This window comes from Oncorhynchus tshawytscha, linkage group LG13, assembly GCF_018296145.1.
Source record: "Oncorhynchus tshawytscha isolate Ot180627B linkage group LG13, Otsh_v2.0, whole genome shotgun sequence".
Classification (NCBI taxonomy): domain Eukaryota; kingdom Metazoa; phylum Chordata; class Actinopteri; order Salmoniformes; family Salmonidae; genus Oncorhynchus; species Oncorhynchus tshawytscha.
The window spans coordinates 60,900,766-60,912,743 of NC_056441.1; the positions used below are offsets into that span (position 1 = coordinate 60,900,766).

The window sequence follows — 11,978 nt, forward strand, 5'->3', positions numbered from 1 at the left end:
AAATAATAACTAGTAAACCCCCCAGTCACGCCCTGACCTACTATACCATAGAAAAACTAAGGCTCTCTATGGTCAGGATGTGACAATTTTGCAGTATTGCGGGCAAGGGAAGTACAACATTCGTTGACAGACACCTAAACTAGTTTCAGCTATTTTATTTCAGTGCCAGGGTAGGTTTTTTTTTTGCAACATTATTTGTTTTGTAACAAGAGTATCACATTTGTCAGTTGTCTGAATTGAGCATCTTGTTAAAGTTAGTTATTTTGTAGTTATTCACCTGTATTCAGTTACCCCTGGGGAATTTAGCTTTGAATGGATAGATCCTCCAATAAAGACTTTATGCTTCATGTAAAATGCTCACCTGCCATGCATGGCTATCAAGTTCACTAAGTTTGAAAGTGTAAGTTTGTCTTGAGGGGGCAGTGCGGCTTTAAGAAAATATGTTTATTGTGAATGTCAAATAACATGTAGTTAACAGCCAAAGATACGTGTGTATTGGAGGCGTGCTCTGATGTGGGTGTGTCTTGTGTATAACTTGAAACTAGTCTAACCAGCTCTGCTATGGTGTCTAAAACGGTCAGAGTGAGGTGTTCTGTAATTTGTGTCAACCTGACGTAATGTAGCAGGCGTAAAAAAAACATCTGAGAGCATTTTTCTTTCTTTCTGGTCCTGACAAGAGAAAAAAACAGTTGGGAAATCTTCCATCGAGACCAGACAGGAAGCTTTCAGCACCTGTTCTCCTCATCTGGCTGCTCAACTTCTCTTTCGTCTGTTTCTTAACTGCTCCAAAGTAGACTTGATAGGCCTATGAACAATGTTCCAACGGTACACACTATTTAATCGGTGGATTTCTGAACATAACTCGCCAACCAAATGGAGGTATTTTGGATATAAAAATAATCTTTATGGAACAAAAGGAACATTTATGGTGTAACTGGGAGTCTCGTGAGTGCAAACATCCGAAGATCATCAAAGGTAAGCGATTTAATGTATTGCTTTTCTGACTTTTGTGACCAATCTACTTGGCTGCTAGCCAATATTTTAGTAATATTTTGTCTACTGAGGAGATGTCCTTACATAAACGCTTGGTATGCTTTCGCCGAAAAGCTTTATTGAAATATGACATGCCAGGTGGATTAACACCTTAACAGGCTATATTGCACTTGGGATTTCATGAAAATTATATATTTTTAGTCATTTAATTTGAATTTGGCGCTCTGCAATTCAGCGGTGGCAATTCAGCGGTGGTTGACGAAAATGATCCCGCTAAAGGGATGGGAGCATCAAGAATTAAGGCAATGACCTGAGCCCTAGGACCATGCCCCAGGACTACCTGACATGATGACTCCTTGCTGTCCCCAGTCCACCTGGCCATGCTGCTGCTCCAGTTTCAACTTCCACCTGACTGTGCTGCTGCTCCAGTTTCAACTGTTCTGCCTTATTATTATTCGACCATGCTGGTCATTTATGAACATTTGAACATCTTGGCCATGTTCTGTTATAATCTCCACCCGGCACAGCCAGAAGAGGACTGGCCACCCCACATAGCCTGGTTCCTCTCTAGGTTTCTTCCTAGGTTTTGGCCTTTCTAGGGAGTTTTTCCTAGCCACCGTGCTTCTACACCTGCATTGCTTGCTGTTTGGGGTTTTAGGCTGGGTTTCTGTACAGCACTTTGAGATATCAGCTGATGTACGAAGGGCTATATAAATAACTTTGATTTGATTTGATTTGAATGAGAATGACAAAACGGGCTCCAACCCAAGATGGAGCTTGTGGTCCAGTCAATAACAGGATTGTGTTTCTGAAGCCAAAATCCCAAAACCACAGGAACATAGGGGGAAATCGATGAGGAGGAACTGTATGGTCTCACTGTGGTTTCCTGATACCCGTATATGAACGGGCACTGTGCTATGGGTGACTCTTCTAACAGGGTGGCCGTCCAGTGCCCTTGCATCCATGGGGACAGAGAGAAGTTGAGTGGGAATACATAATTCAGAAACCATGGTAGCGCCCATAAAACTTTCATTAGTCCCAGAGTCAATGAGAACCTGGAGAGACTTAGCCTGGTCTCCCCACAGCAGAATCACAAAAAAAGGTGGGCAGGCGATGGAAATTAGGGGACTCCCAGTTTGGCTCACCAGAGTAAGGTTTCTTAAGAGGGCAAGTGGCTATATATTGTCCCGCTCCTCCACAGTACAGACAACAGTTAGAATTCAGCCTACGTGAGCGTTCCCCAACCGATAATCTAGCTCTTCCCAGTTACATGGGCTCAGGAGTATCCAACTCACCCATCGCCGATGATTCCCTGGGAACCTCGGGTGTTTTCGGCTCTCCGCTATCTTCGATCGGTCCGACGGGAACAAAGAGGGCTGGTGTTCGAAAATGAGGGAACTCTGGGAAAGGAATCCCCGGCAGGTACCAGGATCGCATACATAACGCTCCAGAGGAGGTAAGCAGGGTTTTGGGGGATCCCGGGTAGGTTGAACAAATCCACTAGTATTAGAAAGGTTATTGGGTGGTTGGGAGGTCTCAAATGTGTCATGCTGCCTATGAGCTAATTCACAGATTTGCTCCGATATAGCCTTGAACCTGTGGTCGTGGCATTCCGTAAGGGAACAAAGCCCTTCCAAGAGGTCCCAAAGTTGCTCCTCATGCCTCCCAATGGTGGCTCCCTGCAGGGAGACAACGTGATGAAGCTGGTCCAAGTCTGCTGGGTCTGTCATGGCCAGTTTGTACTTTAAGGGCAGACACAGTAGGCAGACGGTTGAGCCCCCAATATTTATTATAACAAAAGGAGTAGGCAAAAGGCAGGTCGGGCACAGTTGTGAGTTCATAAACCAGGTCAGAGTCCAAACAGTACCAGGCAATGGGCAGGCTCGAGGTCAGGATGGGCAGGAGTTCAGTAATCAGGTCAGAGTCCAAACAGTACCAGGCGATAGGCAGGCTCGGGGACAGAACAGGTGGAGGTTAGGCAGGCGGGTTTGGCGTCAGGACAGGCAAGGGTCAAAACTAGGAGGGCTAGGAAAAAACAGACTGGGAAAAAGGACCAAGGAAAAAACGCTGGTCGACTTGGCAAAACAAGACAAACTGGCACAGAGAGACAGCAAACACAGGCATATATACACCAGGTATAGTAAGCAACACCTGGAGGGTGGTGGAAACAGCACAAGGATAGGTGAAACTGATCAGGGCGTTACAATCTAAGTAAGTAACAAATCTAGAAATGCAAAACTGTCTGGATCGATACACTGGATGTAAATGTGTAAAAGGTAAGCCCACCTTATAGCCCACCTGGCACCATTCTGTCCATCCCTAATGGAAAATAGGCCCTGTATGGTATATACAGTATATGCTTGGCGATTGTTTCACATTTTGAGAGAGACATCTAGGGAAATAATGTAGCATGAAAACAAACTACACTGCTCAAAAAAATAAAGGGAACACTTAAACAACACAATGTAACTCCAAGTCAATCACACTTCTGTGAAATCAAACTGTCCACTTAGGAAGCAACACTGATTGACAATACATTTCACATGCTGTTGTGCAAATGGAATAGACAGGTGGAAATTATAGGCAATTAGCAAGACACCCCAAATAAAGGAGTGGTTCTGCAGGTGGTGACCACAGACCACTTCTCAGTTCCTATGCTTCCTGGCTGATGTTTTGGTCACTTTTGAATGCTGGCGGTGCTTTCACTCTAGTGGTAGCATGAGATGGAGTCTACAACCCACACAAGTGGCTCATGTAGTGCAGCTCATCCAGGATAGCACATCAATGCGAGCTGTGGCAAGAAGGTTTGCTGTGTCTGTCAGCGTAGTGTCCAGAGCATGGAGGCGCTACCAGGAGACAGGCCAGTACATCAAGAGACGTGGAGGAGGCCGTAGGAGGGCAACAACCCAGCAGCAGGACCGCTACCTCCGCCTTTGTGCAAGGAGGAGCAGGAGGAGCACTGCCAAAGCCCTGCAAAATGACCTCCAGCAGGCCACAAATGTGCATGTGTCTGTTCAAACGGTCAGAAACAGACTCCATGAGGGTGGTATGAGGGCCCGACATCCACAGGTGGGGGTTGTGCTTACAGCCCAACACCGTGCAGGACGTTTGGCATTTGCCAGAGAACACCAAGATTGGCAAATTTGCCACTGGCGCACTGTGCTCTTCACAGATGAAAGCAGGTTCACACTGAGCACATGTGACAGAGTCTGGAGACGCCGTGGAGAACGTTCTGCTGTCTGCAACATCCTCCAGCATGACCGGTTTGGCGGTGGGTCAGTCATGGTGTGGGGTGGCATTTCTTTGGGGGGCCGCACAGCCTTCCATGTGCTCGCCAGAGGTAGCCTGACTGCCATTAGGTACCGAGATGAGATCCTCAGACCCCGTGTGAGACCATATGCTGGTGCGGTTGGCCCTGGGTTCCTCCTACTGCAAGACAATGCTAGACCTCATGTGGCTGGAGTGTGTCAGCAGTTCCTGCAAGAGGAAGGCATTGATGCTATGGACTGGCCCGCCCGTTCCCCAGACCTGAATCCAATTGAGCACATCTGGGACATCATGTCTCGCTCCATCCACCAACGCCACGTTGCACCACAGACTGTCCAGGAGTTGGCGGATGCTTTAGTCCAGGTCTGGGAGGAGATCCCTCAGGAGACCATCCGCCACCTCATCAGGAGCATGCCCAGGCATTGTAGGGAGGTCATACAGGCACGTGGAGGCAACACACACTACTGAGCCTAATTTTGACTTGTTTTAAGGACATTACATCAAAGTTGTATCAGCCTGTAGTGTGGTTTTCCACTTTAATTTTGAGTGTAACTCCAAATCCAGACCTCCGTGGGTTGATAAATTTGATTTCCATTGACAATTCTTGTGTGATTTTGTTGTCAGCACATTCAACTATGTAAAGAAAAAAGTATTTAATAAGAATATTTGATTAATTCAGATCTAGGATGTGTTATTTTCGTGTTCCCTTTATTTTTTTGAGCAGTGTATATTCTGTCTGAAATGTTCTGAGGACCAGTTGATCTACTGTATGTAACATGATATCTGTGTGCCAGATATCTGACTGATGACTAGTTTTGGTATTCCTCAGAAATGTCGAGTCATACCAGAAAGGCAACTACCTGGGACACAAGAGAAACCTGTTGTCAAATATGGAAATGTCAAATATCCTAACAAATTCCAGATAATTCCTTGATAATAACAAATATAGTGCATATACTGTATTAAGTTTTATTGCGAAATCAGAGGACCAGATATACATTTACATTTTAGTCATTTAGCAGACACTTGTATCCAGAGCGACTTACAGTTAGTGTAGTCATCTTAAAATAGCTAGATGGGACAACCACATACCAATCTTGTTTTTCCAGCGTCACTGTGAGATATGTTTGACTCTCCAAATAAAATAATACAGTAAGGTTAATGATGATGTATTGTATGTATAACACACATTGGTCATGTACTCCATCCACCCTGTAAAAAGATGAAGAAAGTTTTGTAGTTCTGTCAAAAGAAAATTGTGCGAAACACCAGTATATTTTTTATTCCATGCATACCTTACAATGTGGAAAAAATAAGCCAATAACAAGAGCATAAAAACATGTTTATTGAGTCAGTAGGTACCAGGTCATTAGTCCACTAAATCACCTCTTTCCCTGGGACCCAATTAATGCAGCCATTAACCTGTAGAGACCTGAGGGGCTGAAGGAGCGGCACAGCTGGTCTTGATTGCATACCAAATGGTACCCTATTCCCTATGTTGGCCAGAGCCCTCTGGTCAAAAGTGGTGCATTACATAGGGAATAGAGTGCCATTTGTGACACACATTCTGTCATTGAAAGTGTACTGAAGGCCTAGGATATTCAAGAGTGACAATAAGGGTCCTCACTTTTACCTCAGCAGGAATAGCTCTGGGCCTAAATTTTAAAGTATAGCTATGACTTAGGGTCCAGAGTTACTCTGTTTTCCCTGGTTAGGTTATATGGTCCGGGAAACCGCCCTTTGTCAGAGGCTTTGGATTAGTTTCACCGAACCATTTCTTTATTGTACATGGTGCACAATACATAGCACACAAACTCCTGCTAAAGAGTTAATGATAGATCTGATAGCTTTGTCAGCCCAGCACATTGGTGATGTCACATACTTCTTCTACAGTGTAAATTACCAGACTAGAGGGTCCCCACACATACAGTTGAAGTCGGAAGTTTACATACACCTTAGCCAAGTAAATTTATACTCCGTTTTTCACAATTACTGACATTTAATCCGACTTAAAATTCCCTGTTTTAGGTCAGTTAGGATCACCACTTGATTTTAAGAATGTGAAATGTCAGAATAATAAAGTAGGTCAGAAGTTTACATACAATCAATTAGTATTTGGTAGCATTACCTTTAAATTGTTTAACTTGGGTCAAACGTTTTGGGGTAGCCTTTCACAAGCTTCCCACAATAAGTTGGTTGAATTTTGTCCCATTCCTTCTGACGGAGATGGTGTAGCTGAGTCAGGTTTGTAGGCCTCCTTGCTTGCACGCGCTTTTTCAGTTCTGCCCACAAATTAAAAAATTTTCAGTTCTGCCCACACCCAACTTATTGTGGGATGCTTGTGAAACGTTTGACCCAAGTTTTAAAAATTAAGGCAATGCAACCAAATTCTAATTGAGTGTATGTCAACTTCTGACCCACTGGGAATGTGATGAAAGAAATACAAGCTGAAATAAAATTCTCTCTATGATTATTCTGACATTTCACATTCTTAAAATCAAGTGGTGATCCTAACTGACCTAAGACATGAGTTATTTTATAAGACATTTTAACTCGTATTACATGTCAGGAATTGTGAAACACTGAAACATGTATTTGGCTAAGGTGTATGTAAACTTCTGAATTCAGCTGTACTTTTTATTAATTTATTTTCTAGTAATGTCCACCACTTTTCAATCCTATTATGTACAAGTTTGGGGTCACTTAGAAATGTCCTTTAAAATAACATCAAATTGATCATAAATACAGTGTAGACATTGTTAATATTGTAAATGACTATAGTAGCTGGAAACGGTTGATTTTTTAAAATGTAATATCTACATATCCGTACAGAGGCCCATTATCACTCCTGTGTTCCAATGGCACGTTGTGTTAGCTAATCCAAGTTTATCATTTTAAAAGGCTAATTAATCATTAGAAAACCCTTTTGCAAATATATTAGCACAGCTGAAAACTGTTGTACTGATTAAAGAAGCAATAAAACTGGCCTTCTTTAGACTTGTTGAGTATCTGGAGCATCAGCATTTGTGGGTTCGATTACAGGCTCAAAATGACCAGAAACAAAGAACTTTCTTCTGAAACTCATCAGTCTATTTTTGCTCTGAGAAATGAGGGCTATTTCGTGCGATAAATTGCCAAGAAACTGAAGATCTCGTACAATGCTGTGTACTACTCCATTTACAGAACAGTGCAAACTGGCTCTTACCAGAATAGAAAGAGGAATGGAAGGCACCTGTGCACAACTGAGCAAGAGGACAAGTACATTAGAGTGTCTAGTTTGAGAAACAGACGCCTCACAACTGGCAGCTTCATTAAATAGTACCCACCAAACACCAGTCTCAACGTCAACAGTGAAGAGGCGACTCCGGGATGCTGGCCTTCTTGGCAGGGTTCCTCTGTCCAGTGTCTGTGTTCTTTTTCCCATCTTAATCTTTTCTTTTTATTGGCCAATCTGAGATATGGCTTCTCTTTGCAACTCTGCCTTGAAGGCCAGCATCCCAGAGTGTGCTTTTCTTTCAAAAACAAGGACATTTCTAAGTGACCCCAAATTTTTGAACGGTAACGTAGGTCCAACCAACCTCAAATCTGCAGACCACGTGTATGGCATCGTGTGGAAGAGTGGTTTGCTGATGTCAACGTTGTGAACATGGTGGTGGTGGGGTTATGGTATGGGCAGTCATAAGCTATGGACAATGAACACAATTGCATTTTATTGATGGCAATTTGAATGCACAGAGATGCTGTAACGAGATCCTGAGGTCCATTGTCGAGCCATTCATCACCTCATGTTTGAGCATAATAATGCACAGCCCCATCTTGCATGATCTGGACACCGTTTCTGGAAGCTGAAACTGTCCAAGTTCTCCCATGGTCTGCATACTCACCAGGCAAGTTTGGGATAATCTGGATTGACGGGTACGACGGCATGTTCTACTTCCAGCCAATATCCAGCAACATTGCACAGCCATTGAATAAGAGTGGGAAAATATTCCACATTCCACAATCAACAGCCTGATCAACTCTATGCGAAGGAGATGTGTCGCGCTGTATGAGGCAAATAGAAGTCACACCAAATACTGACTGGTTTTCTGATCAACACCCCTACCTTTTTAAAGGTACTGTATATGTGACCAAAAGATGCATATCTGTATTCCCAGTCATGTGAAATCCATAGATTAGGGCCTAATTCATTTATTTCAATTGACTGATTTCCTTATATGAACTGTAACTCGGTAAAGTCTTTTAAAAATGCATGTTACATTTACAATATACCTTATCATAACGTTATACTGCAACCAAACCGGTATCTGTACTGAACTCCCTCTTATGGTCCCGAGGTTAATGTCATGTTTTAATGTTCCTTCAATATTCTCAGAACATCAGTGGGATCACGTCTCGCTGAAACCCTTAAACAGCATTTCCCAAATGTTGACCTGGTGACCCCAAGGGTTGCATGTTTTGTTATTTTCCTTAGCACTACACAGCTGAATCAAATAATCAACTAATCATCAAACTTTGATTATTTGAATCAGCTATGTAGTGCTTGGGCAAAAAAATGCTTGTGCAGGACAGAGTTTGGTCAACGCTGCCTGAAATGGACCTAATGGGGACATTGCCAAATGTCTTTTGGACATCCTCTGTTTGCTGGGTTAATACATAAATAGAGTAAATATAATCCAATTAGTTGCTTGTCATAAACTCTATGTAGATCCATCTCTATGGAGTGGTTACATGTTGACACTGAAACTACAATCCCATGTGATCATACACTATGATATATTTAGAGGCTACCCGGACAAGTTATTGAAGCAGTATCACTCTCTCAAGCAAGAAGACACATGGACACAAGTTTCTGAGCCTAAACAGAATAAAATGATTCACACTTGAATTCATTCACCTCCATACATGCTGAAGCCTTGTAAAGACTACGAATTGCTGCATTGACCAGAGGAAGAAAATTAACAAAAGCTATGGAGAACTCAACCCAAGTCAAGTTCTTTTATCTCTTTGGCTTACAAGAGACATTTATCAACAAATCGGTCTATTTTACCTTGTCTCTTATCACATACCTTCTCATCATCACTGTGAATCTGACTCTGATCATAACAATCATTCAGCAGAAAGGTCTCCATGAGCCCATGTATATCTTTCTGTGTAGTTTATGTATCAATGGATTGTATGGAACTGCTGGTTTCTACCCCAAGTTCTTACTGGACCTTCAGTCAGATGTTCAGGTGATATCTTATGGTGGATGTTTCACTCAAGCCTATGTAATATACACATCTGTCATGTGTGAACTTTCTACTCTAACAGTGATGTCTTATGACAGGTATGTGGCAATATGTAGACCACTACTATACCATAACATTGTGACATCTTTAACTATTAGAAAGTTACTCTTATTGTCTTGGTGTTATCCTTTATTTATAGCACTCATAGCAGTTAGTTTAGCCGTCAGACTTCCTTTGTGTGGATCTCGCATTGATAAGATCTTCTGTGACATTCCGTCTATACTGAAACATGCATGTTTACCCATTACCATCAATCAGAATTTGAACAAATTTGTAATAGTGGTTCATGTTTTACAGTTACTTTACATTGTATTTTCTTACTGTCAGATTGTAAGGACTTGTGTAAAGTCAGCTAAGGGAAGGATTAAGTTCACACAGACATGTGTGCCACATTTAATAACAATGGTTATTTTCATCACAGTGACCCTGTTTGACACGTTGCAAGGGTGGAATAGTAGTGTAAATATTACGCTAAATATGCGTAATGCAATGGCTGTGCAATTCCTTGTTATACCACCTGTCTTTAACCCTCTCATATATGGACTTAACCTCCAGCAGATTCGAAGGGCCATTTTTAGAAAGTGTAATGCACATAAAATCATTGATATGAGACGTTAGTTACATGATCTTAAACAACAGGGAGTCTTCCTGATGTCAGAAGTCAACAAAAATAAAGGTCAAATCTGCCAAAACTGTTGCATGGTTAAATGGTGCTTCATTTCTAGATACCTATATCAAGGGGCACAACTTTGGTTTTAGAAGTGTGGTGACATAATCTGGCAGGGTTTTCTGGGGTTCTATTGCTACTTTCCTGCATTTCTATTGGTCGATCAAACGTAGTCTTTTCTTTCGACCAATCGATTTGTCCATTTTTAAACATGTATATTTCCATATATAGACACACCCTGTGTACCAATTTATATACCATTTCTACCAATTTGCGCATCAGTTATGATATTCATATGCACATTTTTGTGGTCAGAGTTTCATTTAATTTATAATAGTCTTTGTATCTCAAAATCATCGTTGGTGGTTGATCTACATTCTACAATCTCAATATAAATGAAAATGATCAAATGTAAAGGCAACTTTACAACTTTTAACAGACACATCTCAACATCAACTGTTCAGAGGAGACAGCTTGAATCAGGCCGTCATGGTCAAATTGCTGCAAAGAAACCATTACTAAAGGACACCAATAATAAATAGACTTGCTTGGGCAAAGAAACACGAACAATGGACATTAGACTGGTGGAAATATGTCCTTTGGTCTGATGAGTCCAAATTTTACATTTTTGGTTCCAACCAACGTCTTTTTGTGAGATGCAGAATTGGTGAACAGATGATCTCCGCATGTGTGGTTCCCATCATAAATCATGGAGGGGGTGCGGGGGTGCTTTGCTGGTGACACTGTTGTGATTTATTTAGAATTCAAGGCACACTTAACCAGCATGGCTATCACAGCATTCTGCAGCATTACGCCATCCCATCTGGTTTGCGCTTAGTGGGGCGGCAGGTAGCCTAGTGGTTAGAGTGTCGAATCCCTGAGCTGACAAGGTAAAAATCTGTCATTCTTCCCCTGAGCAAGGCAGTTAACCCACTGTAGCCTGGGCGCCGAAGACGTGTATGTCGATTAAGACAGCCCCCCACACCTCTTTGATTTAGAGGGGTTGAGTTAAAGACACATTTCAGTTGGACAACTGACTAGGTATCTCCCTTTTCCTATCATTTGTTTTTCTACAGGAGAATGACCCAACACACCTCCAGGCTGAGTAAGGGCTATTTGACGAAGAAGGAGGGTGATGAGTGCTGCATCAGATGACCTGGCCTCCACAATCACCCGAACTCAACCCAATTGAGATGGTTTGGGATGAGTTGGACCGCAGATTGAAGGAAAAGCAGCCAACATGTGCTCAGTATATGGGAACTCCTTTAAGACTGTTGGAAAAGCATTCGAGGGGTAGCTGGTTGAGAGTATGGCAAACATGTGTAAAACTGTCATCAAGGCAGTTGATGACAAGGGTGGCGACTTTGAAGAATCTAAAATATATTTTGATTTGTTCAACACTTTTTTGGTTACTACATGATTCCACAGTTGTTATTTCATAGTTTTGATGTCTTCACTATTATTTTTCAATGTAAAACATAGTAAGAATAAAGAAAAACCCTTGAATGAGTAGGTGTCCAAACTTTTGACTGGTACTGTAGATATTTTTTCATATTCACAAATCTTAATTCAACTCAAAGTTAGGGAGCAACCCTCAAAAATATTCAACTGAATTAGTTACATGATTAATCAAAACAAAGTAATTTCAAAGAACAACTTCTTATTTTCAATGACAGCCTACACCGGCCAAACCCAGACAACGCTGTGCCAATTCCACGCCACACTATGGGACTCCCAATCACAGCCGGTTGTTATACATC

General features: G+C 42.0%; 1 protein-coding gene across 1 annotated transcript; it reads left to right on the forward strand.

Moving 5' to 3' along the window:
- The first annotated feature begins 9,230 nt into the window (after positions 1–9,230).
- Positions 9,231–10,169, forward strand: LOC112266108 (olfactory receptor 6N1-like). The gene has a single exon (XM_024443586.1). The coding sequence runs from the start codon at positions 9,231–9,233 to the stop codon at positions 10,167–10,169; it is 939 nt and encodes a 312-aa protein (XP_024299354.1).
- The last annotated feature ends 1,809 nt before the right edge of the window (positions 10,170–11,978 follow it).

Excerpts from the sequence above, each read along its gene's own strand:
- LOC112266108 (XM_024443586.1), top strand. The coding sequence starts at position 9,231 with ATGGAGAACTCAACCCAAGTCAAGTTCTTTTATCTCTTTGGCTTACAA.